This window comes from Acartia tonsa, chromosome 5 (genome assembly GCF_053477335.1).
Source record: "Acartia tonsa isolate MP-2025a chromosome 5, ASM5347733v1, whole genome shotgun sequence".
NCBI lineage: Eukaryota > Metazoa > Arthropoda > Copepoda > Calanoida > Acartiidae > Acartia > Acartia tonsa.
Genome location: NC_137264.1, coordinates 17,250,714 through 17,274,335, shown reverse-complemented (window position 1 = coordinate 17,274,335; position 23,622 = coordinate 17,250,714). Strand labels below are relative to the sequence as shown.

The following is a 23,622-nucleotide window of genomic DNA, read 5'->3' as shown; positions in this document are numbered from 1 at the left end:
AGTTACACATATTTGACACATTGTACCTAGTATCGATAAACAAATTAGGCTTCACCCCTTACCTTTTGGAAAGGGAAGGTCAGGGTGATGAAATGATAAATTTATTATTTGCAAGCTCATGCATTCTCTCATTATTTTTTTTTGAAGGAAGACATTTTTGACAATATAGAGAATCACTTACTTAAGGTGCTTACAGACTAAGTGGGATGCAATTGTATTTGACAAAATAAGACATAAACAATCTCGCAACCTTACAGACTTTATGAATATTAATATTTCAAGAATTAAAGGCAAACTACAAGTGTCCTGTTTCGGTCTGTCTGTCTTTAGGTGATGCACTTTCGTAACATATTAATAATATCAGAAAATAGAGATGAAGAATTTTAAATAGCATATGTAGAATAATTTTTGACTCTGTAATAAAAAATAATTATATCGGGATCTTTTTTAATTTTGGAGCAACATCCATCCAGCTCAAAATTGCAAGAGCCTTGAAACGAATCATAAATTAATATTTAAAGTTTTCAATAGTGATCCATAGATATTTTAAACATTTCCAGCATGAATACATTATGGGAAAAAATACTGTTCTTTTCCAAATTTTCCATATATTTTTTAGGATACTAAAGCTTAGCCATACTTTTGCATAGAAAGATCAATTTATCCTTCAAAGTCCAATCCAGGGATATCTATATAGATTATGAGACAACTTGCCTGAGGTATGGGAGGTGGTATCTTTGATTTGCTGACTGTTAGGCCGACAAGGGCATGTGCTGCTGCTAGGCCACTGCCAGGACGTCCTGAAACATTATATTATTAATTATTTAGAATACTGCCTTTAGGAGCGAATTCAATTGTAAATATATACCTCAACTCCCCATTTATCCCAACACACAAAATACCACACAGGACCTATACTTTGTTGAAAATTGTAAAGCGTTTTTTATTCTTTAAAATTAAAATGATTTATATGGAGGTGCTGTTTAACAGCAATTTTTATTGATTCCTGTTAGACAGAAAATTATGCAAGTACCCAAAGTATTCATTCGTAAGCTTTGGGTATTCATATTTTGTTTGTCGTTATTGGGGATGTATATCAATTCATCGTCTATTGTCTAATCACTTAAGATCCTTGATTAATGAAGACATTTTATAATACCTGGCTCTAAAGAACTGGCGAAATCAAATGGCTCTCTTCTTGTTCCTATAAAAATACAAGTTATTAATTCTGGAATACCAATAATGCAAAACATTTTACCATGTTTTTTACTAGGGTAAAATTTGTTAGTTAATAAATTGAGGCACAGCTACTTTTTTAGCAGGTTTTTGCCTATTATTTTTAAAAAATATTTCCACATATCTTTGGTGTTTTTGGTCCGATTTTCAAGATTTTTTGGGATGACAGTACAATATTAAAATAATTTTTCCATCCAGTATGATATTTAGTTTACTTGGATCGTTGGTCTGTCAGTCATCATACAAAATCAAATAAGGTTTCGTGTTTATTTTCTCCAATAAATCCATTCTTGAACAAATACGCTTCAAATCTACTTGTACGTGTTTCCATCAACAATTTTTTTGGGCTTCGCTACTTATGGATGTTGTCATCCTTGTATTTTTTATGATTTGATTAATAATCAATTAGGAATATCTTTAATCTTCATAAAAAGCAAATGATTAAGAAAAACTAATCTATTTAATATATTTTTGATTTTTTCCATAAATAATTAAGTTCTTATGTTCTAAAGGAGTAGATTTTATGAATAAAGCCATTTAACCATTAATCAGTTTTTTTCTCTAATTAACCCAGATATTTTTATCTGTCTATTCATTAATTTATCTAAATATCTATCTGTCTGTCTTTCTATATATCCATCTATCTATCTATCTGTATACCTGATTCATTATGACGGGATCTCTCTCTAGCATCAACTATTGCTGATCTGAAAGTTATAACATTTTAATAGATGACATTTATATTTTATAAATTGCATCAATACACATTCCATTGCAAAAAACGCGATCTTTGGTTTGTTTAAATGTCCATTTATTTAGCATTTTTCAAGAATTTTATGTGTGGGAAAATTTTTCGAACGTGGGAACCATTTTTTTTATTTAAATGATGAGCTATCGCTCGATCATTTAATACCTTGGGATTTGAATATCCATTTATGCTAAATTTTGTTTGCTTGAATAACTCATTTTGTTAATTTTACTATAGTTGGTTAAAGTTTAAATGAGGCACTTAAGAGATTTGACAATGGACGGTAAAATGAAATAAATCTTTAATGATAGTAAAATAATCTTTCTAAAGTTAAAACTATTAGTTTATAGAATAAGACAATACTTGTTCGTAACCAACAATTGAAATTAAATAAAAGTGCCTAATGTTTTTGAAACAACGTATAAGATTACATGTGTTAGGTCAGGCTAGCTTGTCCCACTAACTAAGGAAACAAAATGCCTTTCTGTTCATATATATGTGTGTCTGCTAAGATCTCGTAGACGACTGTTCTACAATTTTCTCTACAATGAGCTTTTACATAGTTCCAGCTAATTAAGTAAAAAAAAGGAAGAAAGAGTCTATTGATGCTTTAATTTACTTTTATTACCTGAACTGTCCTGCCTCTAGCCCTACAAACATGGCCTCTGCCCGCCGCTCGTCTGACTGGCGGCCACCGCCACTAGCTGCCCGCTGTTTGTCATCCATCGTTCTTGCTCTTTGTTTGGCTTCGTGACGAGATTCCTGAAATTTAAGGTTAGTTTCAATTCCTTTAAATATCTGAAGCCATCGCTTAACCTTTGGGAAGGATGGGAAATTAGACTATATATTATACTATTACCAAATGATTAACGTTCTTTCATTCGTGTTGGGTGCTTTAGATACTTTTATTGAAGCTTGATTGGTTAGTTCAAACTAGTAGTTTCTACATTTCTATACAAATAATGTGGATTAGGTTTGCGTTTTATTCATCATTATCCCTAAAATGGTCAAAAGTAGGCTGCAAATTTATTTTTTTCTACTAATTTCAGTTTACGTAAAACATGTCCTAGGATGTAGGAAAGGAGGGGGCACTTTATAAACCATTTTGCCTTAGTCTTGGAAGGAAAGGTTTACTGCAGGATCTGAGTCGTTATTATATTAAGCTTATTGACTATTATTATGTCGATTTTGTAACTCTGTCCATAACTGAAAAACTATCGACATGATGATATTTTAATGGCACACTTTATGATTCTTCTGTTTACATAATAATTTCATAATTTAATTAATTTTTCCTATCCCCTAATCCCTGTGTTAATGTTTTATTCCTGAGTGATTATCTATACATCCTCATCATCCATATACAATTTTATATTTTTCCTTTTCAGGTAAATAAAATCTTCAAATTATAGCAAAAAAATAAGATTCCTTAGAATGAGTAATTACGCACTAGTAGGCTGTGTATTTTTATGTCCAGTAAGATTTTATAAACGTCTAAACAGAAAGATAACTACGAATCTTGAGGAATGGAACGATGGACGATAATTAATATACCTGTAAATTATAATAAACAAAATTAGTCCTTCAGTAGATAAAAACTATTGTTGGAAGGTTTGGAAAAATTACTTTGTATAACCCAATTAAAATTAGATATAACTCTACAAAGTTATAAAGCTTATAAAGAGTATGTTTTGATTATAAGAGTAACTTAAGGAGGCAGATTAATATATATTTCCTAATACAATAACAAAAAAAAATTTGCTGTAATATAGGCACATATAATATATTTCCAATCAAAGAAACAAACATTAGGCCTAATCAGTAATTTATTGATTCTAATAAAAAAACTAAATAATATAACATGTTTTTAAAAGCCAAGATTTTCTATAATTAGGGTCAGTCCGTCCGTTACAGTTAGCTCTTTTCGTTAATTTAAACAGGTTATAATTGTCCTATCAATTTCAAACTTTGCGTGCTGATTCCTATAACAGTTAGGCACGACTAAGAAAGCGCAGCAACTCTATAATCGTTACCAGAAAGTCCGTACGTCCATTTAAAACATGCTGATTTTATTACTTTTTTGACAACAAATTTTTGAATGTTTAAATCATCCTATTCATCTGATTTTTTGAATACTGATCCTATTACAACAAGGTATAGTGTTGTAATCGAAGCATCTCTATAATCAAGTCTTAATTCCGTCAGTATGTCCTAAAACGGTAACATGTATTTAATCAGTTTTGCATAAAAGTTACTTATAATTATGTATAGACATATGCATTAATATTCATTTTATTTAGTTATTACACTCTACAAGTGATTATGTTTTATATTTTTTTCTTTTAAAAACTTCAATAGAAAGTAGGGGGGTGGGTCAATTCTCCCTCCCCACCCTTACACCTTTCTTGGCCATTAGAGACCTCTAGGGGCGTAGCCGCTAGTAAATATTAAAACAGTTGTCAGCTTATTTAAGCTTATATGACACCATATTTCTAAGTAAAGAGTTTCTAAATTATCCAAAAATCATTTACCTTGTAAACTGATCGTTCTTCGCTGTGTCTTTTATCTAAAATAGAATAAAATTAATTAGATAAATACATAAAACACAATTTCAGAAGAATTTTAAATCTTTTTTGTTACCCTCTGACATTCTTTCTGATCAAATCAGAACTCGTCATTCGCGCCTAAGCTAAGCCTCAAAGTTAAACCCGCTTGTGTGCAACAAAAATAATTCTGGAAATATGGATTGCCTGTTTAGGAACAGATTTATACATCCAGCCTTATTTTAAATTTGTAATATAACAATTTCACTGAGGCTTACACGCGGTTGCCGAGCCTTGGTTCAAATGTTTTAATCGTTCTTTATAATTCTCTTGCAACGTTGCCCTTCGTCTCCAAGTGTAGTAAAAAATATAGAGAGGTGTATAAAGTAGAAGGCAGCCTAAAATGAATTTTAGATATATTTTCTCATCCCTATAGCTCTGTGTAATGCCCCGTTACTTACAAAGTTACAATCTATACATTTTTAAGACAAACGGACAAAGGAAGGACATGATTATAAGTTAGAAGATTTATCTTTTGAAAACACGCAACCTTTCTAGATTAAAGTAGAAATCTTTGGGCTATTGTATAATAAAATATAATTTATTCATCGCTTGATAGGCCTTATTAACAACTAACACTGTATAAATAGATACAATTAGGTTGTTTTATTTTAGAATTCTTTCTTACAGGAATAGTGAAGTTTATTTCTAATAGTTCAACTAAGGTTTTTAAATAAGTTGTGTATTTTGGAAGAAGGTAATCTAAATACCTCCAAACTCTAGAGATAAATAACATCAGGAAACTCCTGTTCCTTTGGCATTTAATATAGTCGTTCTTAAGTGACTTTTATAAACAATTAAATTGTAAAGACATTTTATTTACTAGAGGACAAAGCAACTCAATAAATCTATTAAATGTATACGCAAAACAGATTTATTTTCGATTGTTTCTTCTAGAGAATAGAGACTAAACGTTCTTAAATCATTTGACTTATACCCTGATTGTAATATAACAGTCAGCCAACCCTTTGATAAAATGGCCTATTCTAAAATTCTTAAAATTGGTAATGCATCGATCATTGGACAAGGCATTCCTCTCTAAAGCTTAATATCGAAATCACTTGTTGCATAGCAGTAGTAAGAACATTTTTAAAGTCTTTCGTTATGACGAGTACTGAGTTAAGTAACACACCTTTTATATTCTTAACAATGAGCAGCCTTGTTACTTTTAAGCAACGCCGCCGTCAATGTACCTAATCTTACTTGTTTTACATGTTTATAATTATTTCAGCTCATTACAATTTTTGCAACCTATGCATTTCAAAATTATATTCACAGGGAAAGGGAGAATCCTGTTTACGAAAAAAATATTTATCTGCTATTGACCTATCCAAGTAACCAGTGACATAAACCCTAGTTATGATGTTTTTAGGTCAAGTATGCGCTGCATCATACTAGAGACGTTAAAAATTGTTTCTTTTGTTGTTATGAAATATTCATAAAAACGTAGAGAAAAATAATAAAATGAGAAGTTTAAACTTCCTGATAAAGTTTTTGATATTAAAGAGTTGGACGCTGGAGGATGTTACGGACCGGACATTAAATCAACAGATATAAAATTGTTGTCATTGATATAAAGGCGATTATAATATTACTAAAGGAAGATCTTTAAAGATTATATTACAATGAAAGATTAATTTACTATGCGTTGTTCTATCTCAATTTGGTCATCTCAAAAAGATAGGTGGTTTTTGAGTATAGCCTCTCACTTTTCTAGATATATGAAGTAATAAACCTATTAACATAAAGAGTTTTTAACAGATTGCAGTAAAAAGGACTGAAGAAATTTTAACAAGGATAACCACATAGAAAGAAAAATAATTTAGTAACTAGAGGCTTTGTTAGTTATTGGAGCTAAAAGGGTTTTGAATAGCCTAAAAACCAGCGAAATACTAAAGAAATCTTTAATGAAAACTTAATCACAATTAAATCCATTGTAAATCATTAAACAAATTACTATTTGATTGCACTACCTTGTCTAGAAATGATTGAAGAAAAGTAAATTTATCTGAAAGGGAATGTATATTAGACCCAAAGTTTTTTAAAAAAATTATCTCTTTTGTTCACTTAACAATTTTGGTAAATTTATCTTGATTGATACAAACTATCAGTATACATGAGTTTCAACCACAAAGTTAATTTTAAAAGGGGGTATTGTTGTTTATCATTAGATTGTCCCTAAAGATCCATGTTTATCTATAGATTAGCTTCGCTTAAAAATGCGCTAACAGCAATTTAAATTTCAACACAATAAAATTAAAGCTAACCTATGATTAGCAGTATTTATACATTTTATCAGAATATTAAAGAATCAAATAGCAATCTCGTGTTGGCTGAACTAATCTTTGCAAAATTCTTGAGGATTTTTTATAATGATTCAAGCTAACTTTATTTAGCTAACTTTATTCCTTTCTAAAAAAAACATTAAAAAACATTTTTTGATTTGAAAAGCCTTAATTTTTTATACCCCTAAGATAAAATTTTTTTTTGTATCTATGTATGTAAAGTAAGATTTAGTAAAAGGCTAAATTTAGCAAAGTTGAAAATTTTTCAATGGTTGGTTTTAAACTATTTTGAGATGGGGGAAGGCTCGATCTCCTGAGATGGGTTTTTGAAAAAAGAATGCCGCGTTTTTTGACATTTCTTAGACATGTCGAATAAACAGAGTATACAACTATTTATTTAATTATTTCGCTTTTGTTGGTACGGCTTTCATAGAAGAAAAACAAATTATCTTAAATCTATTTTTGCTGCATATTAATTAATGCATCTTTTTAGAGCTGTATTAGACATTATACAAATGACTAAAATATTAATTTGAAAATTATGAATTCTTTAGTTGTATACTCTGTCGGCATTTACATAATAATGATTGATTGAACGAAGACGATATCGTCTTCGTTCAATCAATCAATGTCTAAAAAATGCCGGAAAAACGCGGCATTCTTTCTCAAAAACCCATCTCTGGTAATGGCAATGGCACCAATATAAAAAGACATAATGCTAAAATAATTAGAGTTGCTATTTAAGATAATTTGCATAAATATCTCAACATTGCACACTGTGATAAATTTATGTAAAAATGAATATATGTTTTATTACTAAGCTTAAATAAATATGGCGAGTTAATTATAGTATTAATACATATACTTTATACTTATGCAATAATTTACAAGGTTTTTACTTATCATTTTTATAACGCAGCTACTCTATAATAGTTTTATTTTGATAATTTGCAAGTACTTCATATGATCCTATTTTCTTGTTAAAATCGCCTGAGAAGTTTAGAGCTGATCGTTCATGTAAGCAGAAACATTATAATGCTTTTAAACTTTGCTTGGGGATTCCTATAACAGCCAGGCACAGTCTAGAAAGCGTAGGAACTCTATTTAATTGACTTTTGTTTTATACGATTAATTTTCATTTTCACTTACTTTTTTTGGGATATAGATTCCAAGCATGATTAGGCAAAACTTAGAAGCAAAGCATCTCTATAATCAATAGTTTGTGTACCCCATTGATTGATAATGACCAATTTGAAACAAAAATACTTGCAACGTTCCAAAGGGGTGTAGATATTTTTCAACACACCCCTAAAACAAGATATTATAAATAACTGCCTTCAATTTTATTTATTCTGTCAATATTTCTATTTCCCTTGTGAATTACTGTGCACGCCAAAGCTTATATCCATTATATGTCTTTATGATGTCCTTTTCTCTCTATTTATCACCTTTTCTTAACAAATTATCTAGATATATCTATCTATCTATTTATATAATTTTTCTTAACGCTGAATGTTAGTTTAAATAATGAACAACACAATTGTACATTTTTGTATACGCTTTGTCAACTTAAAGATTGCATCTAAAAGATTTAAACAGTATAAATATTAATCAAGTACAGAAAAGCTTTAAATTACTTTCTGTAACATTACTTTTCTGACGAACATACAAAAGACGTAGGAATTCCTTGTATTAGAATAGCTACGCTACAAAATAGTCAAAAAGCTAATAAACAAAATATACAAAACATTATGTTTAAATAATGATCATCGACCATATGGCTTTTTATATGGTAACTAATAAGGAGAGGAGAGAGAGAGAAAGAGAGAGAGAAAGAGAGAGAGAGAGAGAGAGAGAGAGAGAGAGAGAGAGAGAGAGAGAGAGAAAAAAAATAGAGATACAATTGCCTTACTTTTAATATAAAACAGAGGTTAGCTTATGTTTCATTTAAATTAAACCACTTTTTAAAAAAAATAATGGGACACTCTCTATCTTTATTTTATTCTTGAATTTTAAACTTTTTTTACATGTCGCCAGGCTGTAATGTAATTTTTATACCATTCGACACTTATAATTGTCATAATCTTTCTACCCCAGTAAAAGAAAAAAGGCGCGAAAAATGGAGTAAACACACAATAATCAACGCATTTGTTTTTATTTTGTTTAAATTTTTAGTGTTAAAGTTTTTATACTATTAGATTATGTAACCCAATCAACACTTTAAAATCTAAAGAACATAATTTCCAAATTTTTGGAACCAGTGCAGTAGTTCTAATGGCCGCTTCCATCCTCCCTCTTGTATTCTGTTCTTAATTATTTTATTTTTCGGTTTGTGTTTTCGTGTGTCTCATTTTGTGTGTGCGTGCGTGCTGGGTACATGGTATTCTAATCATAGCCCCCCCCCGTGCTTTCTCCCATACCCGAGCAATGAAAAATCTGCGCAACTAAAAAATGTAGTGAAATATATCCTTTTAAAAAAGAGACAAAAAGCGGCATTTTAAATGAAATATTAGTAAGCGGTGACTGATATAAGATCAATAAGAAATTCGGACAATATTTTTGTAAAACCGCCAAAAAAGAAACATAAATTAATATTTCTCCAAAATCTTCCAACTTTTCGTAATTTTAGATTAGACTTTATACAAATTTAGATTGTGTTAATTAAATGTTGAAAAATTTTAATTTAATTATTATTCAATAAAAAGTTGCTGATTTGTAAGGTACTTAATTTTCTAAGCTCATGGACTTGTAACAAATTACTTTGGTTTCATTAAGGTATTAAGGTTAACCTTAGAGTAATAGAAATAAGAGTAGTCTTCTAGTAAATTGTAAATTGACGATTATGCTTAGAATATAAATAACAGGGATCGGCAACCAAGCGTCAGTCACCTGTAAGCCTCGGGGAATTCAACCTTTAAAAATCAACAGGAAGTCATACCCTGGTCCAAATAAGACAATCCCTTTATTTAAAAAGTTTCAAAGTATCCAAACGGGTTAAAATATAAGGCTTCGTCGCGGCTGACGTGCGGCCACCGAGCTTTGATGATTATCAATTTCTAAAAACGTTTACATTCATGAAAATTGAAAAAAGTTTGATTTAAAAATTGAAAATTAAACCACAAATCTGAAATGAAAAGTAAATTCAAATTTTCTTTCTCTGTAGGTAAATGCAAATTTAATACAAAAGTTGGTGGAATATCAGGGGTTTACAGATAGTAAATAATTGTATACTTTATATAAGCACTAGCGGCTTAAAAAGAGATAATTAAAAAATAAAAAAAAAGTACTACTGGTGCTTGGTCTAATGTGTTCCCAAGAAAATTATTTTTTTTTTTGGGGGGGGGCGTAATTTTCATTTTTTTTGCTGGGGGGTAGGGGTAGGGGGGTAGGGGGTGTCCCATCCCCTAAGAAAATAGGTTAAAACCACCACAGGACCAATAGGTATATACCCTGAAGAGTAGAATCAGATCGGTTCAGTGGTTACCGAGATCTTAAGGGACGGACAGACAGACTGACGGACGGACAGACAGACAGACGGACAGACAGACATCATTCTACTTCGTATTATAGATAAAGAGATGTCATGTTATCAATTCAATTTCATATTTGCAAATCAGAGGTATTAGAAGGGAGGGGAGGGGGGCGGTGACCACCGCAATTTAATTTTCAAGGGGAATAAAAAATATCTTGGGATTGTATAGGTATCCTCCTAGAAAAATTCTTAACAACTTATTTTTAAAGTGAGCAATATTGACAGTTAGAGAGATCTTTGTTACAGACACATAGATAGACATCATATTACTAAGGATAAAGTAAGTGCAGCTTTTTTTAACCAGAGAATGTGGATTATTCAGAAAGAAACACATGCTTGCAAAAGACATTTTATACAATTAATGCTTATATCAAATTATGAAACAATTATTCATTGAAAAAGCTTTTGTGTTGTCTGATCAAATTGTACAATGGCCAATAAATTGATGTAAATCCCCAATAATGATACACACAATTACCCCTTTTGTAGATTAAAATTAGTTTGAACACTCAACTTTACTAACCAACCAATCAAAATTCACTAAAGACTCCAAAGCTGTTAAGTGAACGAATAAGAAAACGTTATAATACAACTTTGGAGACTAATGTAATAAACAGCCCATTGTCCCAACTCTCTCTGGACCAATTTAATAAATAGTAAATTGTCAGTTGTAAATCATTGTTGTTTGTGTTCTTATTGTTTCGACGCTAGTTTCTGTAAATTTACATATCTCTTAATTCCCAGTAAAATTGAGAATACTTGAAAACTCGCAGTGGCTGCAATTTTTATTTATCGGAAGAAATTCCAGTCAGCATTTTCGGTTAAAAATAAAATTCTTAAAGGCCTTTTATGTTTTACAATGAAAAGAAGTAAAGGAGAAATTATGAGATTATGCGAAACCAGGTAATTTAGGATATTTTATTATTTTAATGTAGGGTCTTTGCCTTAGCCTCCAGGGGTTCTCCACACATACTTATTTTTGTCCTTAAAACAAGGAAATATATGCTTTAGATAGGTGGGCCGGTTGGTATTTATAATTACAGTCTGTCATGAAATATTATTAAATTTTGACTCTTTTTTTTTGGGAGGATATTTTTCTAGGGGCGATTTCTTTTGGGAGAGTAGTGTTACTCTTCTCCAAAATAGCCATAATTCTCCTCAGGACCTATGAAAAGCTACACTGTCAGGGAGAGCTAGGTCGGTTCAGTGGTTAGCAAGATCCTTCGGTACAGACAGACAGCCACTATGCATCTTGTTACTGTTGGTATCCAATTACCTCTTTTTGATTGGTCTAGATATCTGTAACCATGGAAGGATTCACGAGGCTGAAATAAAACATATTGTAGTACAAAATTCCCGAAAAGATATGTATAAAGATTTTTTTTTGGTCTAAAAAAGTAATGGGTCATGGAAAGAAAAAGAAATTATTTTCACATTAGCTTTTGAAAGGTTATTTTAGGTTAAGTAAATGTTAATGATTGCCCCACAGGGTTAGAAGATATGCCTCGCAGGTCTAGAGCCCCCCGTAGGAGCTAGAAATAGGAGAAAAGCTACTTTAAAAATACTACGAAACCCGCAACTTCGTTTTCTTTCCATGATCCAATGTAATTTTAGATTACCACTAAAAGAAGGAGAATTTTTTAAAAAAAAACAAGCAGTCAAGAAGGAGAAAAAAGATTGAAAAACAAAACAGTCAAACAAACGAATATGAATAATTTTAAAAAGACTTTGCTGTGAACAATGAAGAGTTATTAAGTTATTGAAATTAAGAACAATAATTTTAATTAAATAAAATAAAATGCAGGATGTTTCATTTGGACATACTTACATTCGGAGAAACAATCCTGCATAGTGATGAGACGCTGACATCACTATTCCTAATTGTCATAGAATTTACTTTCTAAAATTACTTCTTATAAAAAGTAAAAATACATGCAAAAAGAACATGCGGACATTCTGGTAGAATTGCTACGCTTTCAAGAAATTAATAATTGTGAAATCTCGTGCAGTGTTTGGTATCAATAGGACAATTTCAACATAACTTGACGATTACAAAACAAAAACAAGAATTAAATTTACCCTACATTGTCCTATCCTTGTATTTCCAGATAATAAACAAAGTTTGATTACAAAGTTAAATGTGGTGTGTATTCATTTCCGCACATGTATAACTCAGGAAGAAAGGCGACATTGGGCTGTTTATTACACTAGTCCCCTAACAACGTTTTTTATTCGTTGGTTTAACAACCTTTGGGACTTTTATTAAATTTTTATTGGTTGGTTCATTTAGTTGAGTGTCCTATTGTTTCAATCATTAATTGTAATCTACAGGAGGGGTAATTTTTTATATCATCATTGGGGATGTGATTGTGCATCAATTTATCGGCAATTGTTTTATCCCTCTAGATCCCTTTTATCGCTTCATCAAAACATGCAGCAGCCGCATATTATTTCCAAAGTTTGACCCTTTTTGTAATCCTTATTCCGAGGGGGGGGGGGGGGGGGGGCTTTAATAATTTGCCATGGATATTACAGAAACTTTATACATATATCAAAACAAACAAGATAGGAAGACAACCAGTGTCCATGATTGAAATTCATAACCGCCGTGCTACTGTAACTTGAGTTAATTAAAGACGGCGTCGTTGGTTGAAAACCAGGAAAAATGTGCTCCATTTGAAAATTTCCTCAAATAACTAATTTTGAAGTAAGTTAGAATGTTCTATTTAAATGCAATACCAACAAAAACTTTAGTTTGTCATCGCCTACGGCGGAAAAAACCCCAATCTCTATTCTTTGTTTAATCTCATCTTAAAAGACATTCTTTAAAGAATATGCTATACTTATGCTGTTTTTAACGAATATGAAACACTTCCAAGATGTGATAATAAGCGGAAGTGAGTGCACCATGTAAAATGCATTTTATCACCTCTGATAATAAATAGGGAGAGAGGGGACATTGGACTGTAAATTACACTGGTACCAAAACTTTTATAACCACGATATCTTATTCGATGGCATTAACATAGCTAACAGACCACCATATAAAACTTGTAAAGTAGCTTCACGACAAGTTTTTCCTTACTTTGATATCATAAAGAGAGTCTTTATACATAGATTCCAAGTCAACGCTTCCTTCATTTTGTTCACTGTACTGACTAAAATAGATAAATAAAATAAAATAAATTAAAAATACTAAAATATTTTTATGATACAAGCCTAGGGTATAGTCCCTTTTTTCGTGACCACGCCTCTTAAGGGGCGTTTCGTCGTATTTTCACAGCAACTTTCAAAAAGGTTATTTTAGGTTAGATGATTGCCACGCAGGGTTAGGCAATTGGCCCCGCAGGATTAGAGCCTCCCGCAGGTGCTAGAATTGGGGTAAAGCTACTGTGAAAATACGACGAAACGTCATTAAGAGGCGTTGCCACGAAAGGGACTATATCCGAAGCTTATTTATTGTGGGTGTATATTTATTAGCTGCTTGAACGATCACTCATGTGTGAGGGGACATTAGACTTTAAATTACACTGATATTTAAAGTATAATAACTATGTTCGTTCTGATCTTATTTGTTGGCTCAAAAAATTTGGGTACTTTCGGAAATGATTTATTTGATTGAATTTTGATTGTTATTTGTTGATCCCAAACTAGTAATGTCAAAACTTTTCAACCAATCATATTAATCTACATGATTGTTAATTTTATTTATCATCATTGTGTATGAAAAAGAAAGTAATACAGTTTTTTATTAATATCAAAAATACAAACAGACAACACTGTCAAGATACAAAATTCTAATCTATAAGTGGTTCGCTACTTTGTTTTGTCGTCAGGAGCGCAGCTGCTCTACAACTAATTATATTTACCTGATAGGATTACCAAGATGCCCATAGATTTGATTACTATTGTGTCCTGAACCAAACCTGAAAAAATAATAACAAGTGTAATGTTGTGAATAGCTCAACTTCAAGTTAATAAAATTCATATCTTTGTACATACTACTTTTTGGCTGTTGAATTAGATGACGCAGTTTCCCTCAAAGTTTCCAATTGAACAAACAATAGCCCCTTCCTTACTTTCATACAAATTAGAGTAGAGTTTTTTTGTGATTGATTTTTTTCTTCACGTCAGGTTAGGTAGGTTTCATTTTGCCCTACAAGCTTAGTCTAAGACCAATTTTATTTGAAAATGCCTTAGCTTAAAAAATTTTTGAATTTATTTATTCTAGCAAAAAAACAATGGAAAAAACGTAAGTAACCAATGTTAAATTTTTAATAAAATAGTTTAAGCTCCAAAAATATATTTAAAGATTCTGTTGATAAATTTTCCTTTCATTACAAAGTTTAAGTTGCAATTAATCTATTTTTACAAATAAACAAAAAGTTTTGAAATTGCACTATTTAATTGCACTTTTTGTACTTTGAAATAATTGGTATATAAACTTTAATTTTGTTAGTAAACAAGGACAATTATTTTTTAAATTGTAGCGGCTTTATAGTGTTTAATTAGAGGTGATATATTGGCCCAATGACAGGCTTAATGTATTATTAAGCACACTAAGACTTCCAGACAAAGGGCGTAAAATCAAATAGTTAGTTTTCACAAGGTTACATTTAAGCATAAACTGTATAGTTTTTATTTCTAAAGATTTTAGGCAATAAATCTAAAAAAGAAGACTTCTTAAAAACGTATTACACACTAATTTAAGTTTTTATGTTTATAAAAAGACAAACAGACAGTTGAAGTAAACTAATTAGTAGCCACTAAAATAGAAGGATCATTATCAAAACTAGACTTTTTATATTAGTTGTGAAACCTAAGATAATCTAGAAAAGGTGTAATTACTAAAAAGTATTTTTGCACAATAACTGATTTCTAAAAATAGCTAAAATCATGGAAAGTCTAACTTTTCTTACTTTAAAATAAATAAAAAGTAGCGTTGCATATATTCCATTGGAACATGACAAAATACAATCTAAAGTAATTAAATCAAATCAAAATATTTAAAAATTAAAACCGGTTTTGTTAGCACGATATTACGCACAACCCCGTTCTAACAAAACTGGTATTATTCTTATAATTTTTCATTTTAATATCCGCGGAAAGATGTTTTTAATACGATGCTATATATATATTTATATAAATCTATTCTGCAATGAACTAAAAATTACTTTAAGTTGTGTTATAAGGCACCTGAATAGTATTACACAATTATATAAAGTGTATCACATAAGAAATGGTTTGAAAATCACACCAAATCTTAATTATAATCTTCTATTTGAGGAACATAAGTATTGTTTTACTTTTTTGTGGATTTATTACGTTTGTAATTCATTTCATTGTTCTATCTGTTTTAATTAAGTGCTATGTGTAGTTTAAAGCTAATAAAAATTGTATATGACACTTCATAAATCTTTGATTTTTAATGTTGTAGATCCTTCACTTTTAGAGCGGTCCGTCCGTCCATAACGGAAACTCTTTTCGTTAATTTAGGCATGTTAGAATTGTCCCATCGATTTCGAACTTCAAATGATGATTCTTATGACAGTTAGGTCCGAGTTAGAAAGAGTAGCGAATCTATAATCGTTATCAGAAAAACCGTATGTACATAAAAAAAATAGATTTTTAACTATTTTTGACAACATTTTTATATATTATTGATATCATAAATAATACAAGTAATAAAATAGACATATTATAATTATTCTATCGATTTCAAATTTTGCATGATGATTCCTATGACAGTCAAGAACTATTTGCAAAGCACAGCAACTCCTTTCCATCTGATTTTTGGAATCATGATTCTTAGGACAACAAGGTAAAGTATTATAAGTGAAGCAACTCTATAAACAAATCCTAAAAATGAAAGTATGTCTTTTTACTTATCCTATATTTACGCAATTTTGCAACAAATATATGTACAATTTCGTTTAGACTTAGAAATAAATGTTCTGATTATTAAGTTCTCAAACTACTACAAAGTGCTATTGTTCGTTTGTTATGGACAGATTTTTAAGAAAAAAATCAGTCTTCTATTTTGAATAGCATCGCGGATAAATACTCCCCTTAACGTAGCTTACCTCAGACGAATATTTAATATTATAGAGTATCTTCGCTACTAAAAAGTATTTTTAGTTATTTTCAGAAAAAGTAATGAATCAATCCGCACAACTGCAAAGTGTCATAAATCTGAAAATCAAACTTTTTTTTAGTAATAGCGAGGATATAAAGGAACTCTAAACTACATTATAGTAAGATTATGGAAAATACAAAGTAAGAATTTTTGTGCCTTGATAATAAGCTAAGGAATAACTACCAAAGTGTACCATTTACAATCTTTTAGATAAGGGTCACGAGAAAAAAAAATCTTTCTGTAATTTGATAATATTTTTGTCCATAAAATCTGCCAGCTGGCTACGTTAGGTCACGGTTCAAATCAGATTAATGAGCTAAGTTTTAAATTACTTTTCCAACCATACATATTTACTTAACTATGTTTATTGTTATCTAAACAACATGGATGTAAATGGTAAAATAAGTTTGCCACCCTGTTTTACTTAATTAAGTAGCTTGTCTGTTTCTCTGTATTTTAGTTCTAGACTATATTTAGCTGGTTTTATGTTGTGAAAAATTCGTTGGCCCACTTTCGTGCCCATTGGAAATGGCATTTGTTGGATTTTTACGATAAATCTCTCAAAAACAGCTGACCCAACAAAAACCTGAATGTTTTCATTGATATATACAGTGTGTTTTTTTTTGTGAGAACTTTTTTGAAAGCAATTTTACCCCACTTATAGTTATCAGAATTTAATGATTAATGGCTTATTTTCTTTGTTTTTTAAGGCAATTAATAGAACAACAAAAAAATATTTCAGTTTTTATTTAAAAAGTACAGTAAAATCTAAATTTCAAAACTTAGGTGTCAACATATAAAAATGGTTTTAGTGCATTTTTCTTTAAAAAATGGATTTTCTGTAGTCGACTTTGGGGGGCTAGTACTCCCTCCCTGGTTGAGATATGACCTTCAAACTTTGATATGTTCTAGTACATGTCCCTAATAGTATCTGTATACCTTTTTAGCTCTATATCTCAACTTTAAAGTGTTTAGCAGCCATTCTTGCAAAAGGTTGATTATTTGAGCATAAGAAAAATGCGCTAAAACCAGTTTTAGATGTTGACACCTAAGTTTTGAATTTTAGATTTTACTGTACTTTTTAAATAAAAACTGAAATATTTTTTTGTTGTTCTATTAATTGCTTTAATAAGAAGAAAATAAGCCATTAATCATTCAATTCTAATAACTATAAGTGGGGTAAAATTGCTTTCAAAAAAGTTCTCATAAAAAAACACTGTATTATACTTCCAAGCTATTTTTAAAATTTTCTTTAAAAATGATGAAAAGTAAAAAAAGCAGAAAAAAAGAAAAAAAATATTTCTGTACAATTCATAATGAGAGAAATTAAAGGGTAACACATGTTTTATAAAAAGGTAAAAATGTTATAATGTAAAAAAGCCAAAATGTAAACACACACATACAATATACGTACATGAATGTTTGTATGTAAGCCAAGTTCAAGGGGTGTAAACATTAGAATAAAGGAATAAGTAATTTAATAAAATATCTATCACTTTGCTTTTAATTAAAATAGCACCCCTCAGACAACGAATGTTTTGATTACATGACCTTTGTCCTTATTGATGACATAAACATATATTATGTATAAAACAGCTGCGCAAAGAAAAATAATTTTAGCTTGTTTAGTTATTCCTATATTATAGAAATTAATAGAGATAGAGAGGTGAAAGATATGACCGTGAATTTTTACTAAATTTTTATATTTTCCTCGCAAACCACCAAATATTTTTAAAAATCCATTTTAAACACATATTTAGTCCATTGCATCAACGAGTAGAGGGAGGGAGCAGAAAATTAACTCAAAACCATTAAAAGAATTTAATTTTGAATATCTAATCGCCATACCTGGACCTAAAAGTAGCTTCCTTAAAAGTAGAACTCAATCATACAAATCAAAAGCCTGACTTCTTCATATAATAGTATATGAAATGTCATATGAACAATAACGGGGTCTAATATTAAAAAAAAATAATAATAATAAATTGGTGTAGCTTGTAAACAAAAATCTAATATGGCTATTTCAAAACATTTTCTGTTTTGTAAGAACATGTAAAAATTGTTCAAGGGTAAATAATTAGTTTGAATAATTTGCAACACCAAGTGAATTTAAATACATATTCTATGTACATTAGTCCTTTAACAATTAATTTTTAGATTGCGATTCTTATAACGAGTAGGCACCATTTTATAGGCAAATTAAACCTATAATTATTTCTAAATCAAAATAAGTAAATAGAAAATAGCCTGTATTCAATCAATATCCTTAAATATTCAATATCTAATATGTTGGGTTGTCTGATTTATTATGCTACGTTTGAATTGATGTTGTCATCCCTGTTTATTTGAAAAGATATGTATGGCATGTAGACCTCAATGTTTGGACTTCAGTTTGCACTGCACTGATTTACAATAGTAGAAAGACAAATATTTATTTCATCTAACAAGATTAGATTCATGTATTTAAGTTGCACATCAACCAACGAGGATAGCAACAACCATACAACCAACAAGTAAAGCTCAACAAATAAGACAGTCGGACAAACGGACCTCATTGTCACAAATACCATCATGTAAAGATTAAATTGGGTGAGAGGCTAAATTATTGATAAAAACTTTTTACTTACTACATACTGAGGACTAATGATCGGACGAAACTTCGCTTTTCAAAAACATTTAAGATATACCCTAGACAAACAGACGTTTGGACATGCTATAAAATAAATGCGCAAAAATATTGAACTCGCATGTTTGTTTCATTTCAAGGATTTTATGTTTGTCAACACAAAAAGTTCTTCATTCTTTGGCATGCGAAATTTTAATTTTTAGTAGCGTAACCACTCTATAGCTAGGGTATGTACTTATGTCCGAAGATAATAAGCCCCTTAGAGATAATAGTATTAAAGAATAACATTTTGTTTGTAATTTTTGATCGTGCTTACCACTGATCCGATTATGTTTCATTTTTAGGAACTATCGTGTTAATTCTTAGGATGATTTCCAGCCATTTTATTTTAATTAAATCTTTTGATTGGTTCTTACGCTATTTTCATTTCCCTTTCTACCCTAAAAAGCCCTAAGATGCTAGGGGCAAAGCCACAACTAACTCAACACACTAAGATAAACTAAAAAGTTAATATCCTTCAATTTCTTGACGATAAATTGATATACACCATAAATTATGATACAATATTTCCCCCTTCTGTTGATTAAAATCATTAGTATGAAAGTTTAGATGCTGCTATTTTGTACAATCCAATCAAAATTTAATAGTAGTACCAAAAGTTTTAAAGCCAAAAAAATATGCCTCACTTTTTTTGGGTTACGAGAATTTAATCTGTAAATCCTAATGAAGATAAATAAACAATATATTTATTTTAAAAAAGGTTAAGGATCCCACCCTTAAAATAAAAGTACAATAATGACATCCTGTTATATAAAATAGTTTTTTTTTGTCTGAAGTTTAAGATCTTAAAAACTACTGAATCGATTGAATTCTCCTTTTTAGATAAGCTTCATATAGCTCCTGTGACAGGTTTTAGCCTTTCTATTTAAGTCTTTGGAGGGTTTTAAGCTATTTTTCTAGACGTTGTCTATTTGAATACTGAGCCCCTAGATGCTAGGAGCGTATCCACTAGTAAGTGAAAAAAGCAATGTGAAATCATTTGCTATGACGTTTAAAACTATTCAATAAAAATTTGACTGATAGTTGAAGCAAACCGAATAAATTAATCTAATCTAATGAAAATGCATTTCAATATAAAAAAAACATAAGGAAAAGAGCATTTCATGGAATAGAATTAAAACAATCATAATGATATGTTATTGTTCAATACAGTAAAAAAAAATTTGGTCAGCAGTTCAGTAGACCACGAGCAAACTCTTCAAAACAAGTATGTTCATGCTTAGGTTAGGGTATAAGAGCCCCGTAGGTTTTTAGCTCAATTTAAAGTTTGTAGGGGTACTTCTCAGTACTCGGCAGCTATGCGTCAGCCGCGACTAAGCCCGTTTGAATGGGTTGGAATTTTTTTGAAAAGAGTGATTGCCATATTTAGGTCAAATTTAGCCTTTCAGATAATTCTCAGAGCTGTAAAAGGTTGATATTCCTGAGGCTTAAAGCTTCTTAGGCGCGGCTGCAAAGATAGCCCAAGTTATTATTTTCTTTTTAAAAGCGAAGCTTTATTATAATTAGGGTCGGTCCGTCCGTACGTCCGTAACGGATAGCTTTTTTCGCTAATTTAGGCATGTTAGAATTGTCCTATTGATTTCAAACTTTGCATGGTGATTCCTGTAGTAGTTAGGTACGATTTAGAAAGCGTAGCAACTCTATAATCATTACCAGAATATCCGTACGTCCATTTTAAACATGTTGATTTTTTTTTACTTTTTTAACAACAAATTTGTATGTGATCTAATAATCCGATTGATCTGATTTTTGGTATACTGATTCCTGGGACAACAAAGTACAATATTATAAGCGAAGCAACTCTATAATCAAGTCCTAAAAATGTAAGTATGTCCATAAACATTATTCTGTATCAAGCAGTTTTTTAACAATTTTACTTACAATTTTGCTTCGACATTTACATTTATATTCTGATTATTCAGTTCTGACACTATACAAGTGTTAGTGTCCGTTTGTCCTACCGTTTCAGTACTTCACTTTTATGGATGTTGTCATCCTTTTCTTATCTATGGTAGGGGATGGGTTCCTCGGGGGTAACTATCTAGGAGGGTGTGTGTCTTACAAATAGCCTAAAACCTTATTCTCTTAACCAATATGAAACTTTCCTGAAAATTATGGAATAATCTGTCCAGCCGAGATGCTATACATCCTTTTACTTTAATAAAAATAGTTAATGTTAGTCAGACACAAAACTCGATGTAATCGTCTTTGTCTTAAGAACAGTTGACTCTACTAAAGATTCAAATCAAATGTAGGTCGTCTGCATTTCATTTTCTCATACAATGAATTAATAGATAGATAGATGTATCATATGGAATTTCTCAAATAAAATTTGCATTAGTCTGATTTTTGAAGATTTTGTCCAAGGCAATATTCCTATTAACAAGGATTACAACATCCATATATGAGAAGCTCATTAAATCAGGCAGAAAGACAAATAAAAATCAACAAATGGTTATCTAATTGGAAAATGTATTCTATGTATAACTATTCAACATGTCATAAATACAAGATGTTTATTATAGAAATGCTTACACTTTAAAACTTTATTTTGATTCTTTTTCACTAATAGTTCTTATTGCCCTAGGAATCAAAATTCCAAAATCAAGTGAATAGGAGACTAATTCAACATAAAACATTGTGTAAAAGCTACAAGGTCATGATATATAAGAAACAAATAATAACAAGCTGGTAATGAGTAATGAGTAGAGTTGCAACGTTTTCTAAATTATACCTAAATGTGACAGGATCATCTAGCACGCAATTTAAGAATCTAAATCTCTGATGAGAGATATTCGTTATGTATGAACCTACGGATATACCCTAAATATATATATAAAAGCTTCTTTTTTTACAAATATAAAACAAGTTGATCACAATAACTCTTTTTACCATTAATTTCTTTTTAATTGTCCTTTGTTTAAAAAATCATATAAATGGTTGGAACTTTATAAAAAGCTATTAAAGTTTAGACTAAATCTTCCCGAACCCTTCGAGACTTATACCTTCGGTAACCTTACTCTGCCGGGCTACCCAGTAACCAATCAAACAACTAACCTAACCTGACCTAAAATAATAAAAAAAAAACGAAAAACTCCACCCTTTCTTATTTACAATCTAATAAAAATAAAGGATTGGGGAAATATGTGCTCATCAAGAACTTTTGTGGGAAAACGCCTAGTTATTTTTAAATATTTTTTTCGCTTATTGACAAAATTGTACTTGTCTAAAGTTAAGTACCATTTGTTTAAAATTGAAAATAAGATGTAACAACTTAAAATAACCTTCTTTTGCAAAAAGTTATTCTCACAATTAAATGATATCAAATGATAGCATCTTATTTCAATTATGTCATTCTATTTACTTAATTCTTATTAAAAAATAATTCATATAAAACTTCCATACAAAAAATCTCAACAACAAAAAAACTTATTGATCAAAAACACCACATTTTTTATTCTTACATTAGGTTAGGTCATAATGGGTAAACGTTAGAAAAGCTCTGTATTGATAGGGCCCGCAGGACAGAGAGGAAGAAACTTAATATATTTTTAATTTGGTAACAAGAAGCGCTCTAAAATTTTGCTTACCGTTTATGGTCTGAGGAATGTTTCTGCTTGTGCTTCATTTTGTCACTATTTTTAAATTAATTTCTTTAATCACTTCACTTTATATTTTCATCTGAAACTTTAATCATATTATATATATCCTAGTTGATGCAAATAAAATTCTTAAAGGTTTTAGGTAGATGCCATAAAATTAAAGAACGATTAAAAGTTTTTTTTTGTTAATGTCAATTATAAATTTATAAATTGTTTCCTAAAGTTGTACATATATTTCAAGTTTTACACGCAATACTATTTGAACTATTTTTCGGGAATAGTCCCTTTCGTGGCAACGCCCCTTAAGGGGCGATTCGTCGTATATTTAAAATGGCTTTTGATAGGTTATTTTAGGTTATATTGGGTTAGGTGATTGTCCCACAGGGTTAGGAAATTGGCCCCTCAGGGTTAGAGCCTTCCCGCAGGGGCTAGAAATAGAAGAAAATCTACTGTGAAAAAAAACGAAGAATCGCCCCTTAAGGAGAGTTGCGACGAAAGCGACTATGATCTAATTTTATTCTATAAATATTTGTCAAAACTATAGTGTAGCTATGATTTTAACATAGACAATTTATAATTGTCTAAATATAGACTTTTTCTAGAGTTTGCCAAAAACCACATAAATTTGACCTTAAATATATTATACATATAGAACAGGCACACATGCTACCCGCGTTAATGTGTAATATGTACCATTATACGCTGGTTAGCCTGGATCAAAATTCTAGATTTCAATTTTTAAAATATTATGGTTCCGAATTATATTAATTTCTGTATAGAAGAAAAAAATTCCC

At 30.3% G+C, this 23,622-nt stretch overlaps 1 protein-coding gene across 1 annotated transcript; it reads right to left on the bottom strand.

Annotated features, from left to right (window-relative positions):
- Positions 1–430: 430 nt before the first annotated feature.
- Positions 431–22,915, bottom strand: LOC145320037 (uncharacterized). The gene is made up of 10 exons (XM_080162476.1): positions 22,817–22,915; positions 14,274–14,330; positions 13,490–13,562; positions 11,681–11,729; positions 4,516–4,550; positions 2,613–2,746; positions 1,897–1,943; positions 1,160–1,204; positions 715–800; positions 431–490 (listed from the first exon to the last, which is right to left on the bottom strand). Exons 1-10 carry the CDS (start codon positions 22,852–22,854, stop codon positions 431–433), a joined length of 624 nt encoding a protein of 207 aa, XP_080018602.1. The 5' UTR covers positions 22,855–22,915.
- Positions 22,916–23,622: the final 707 nt, after the last annotated feature.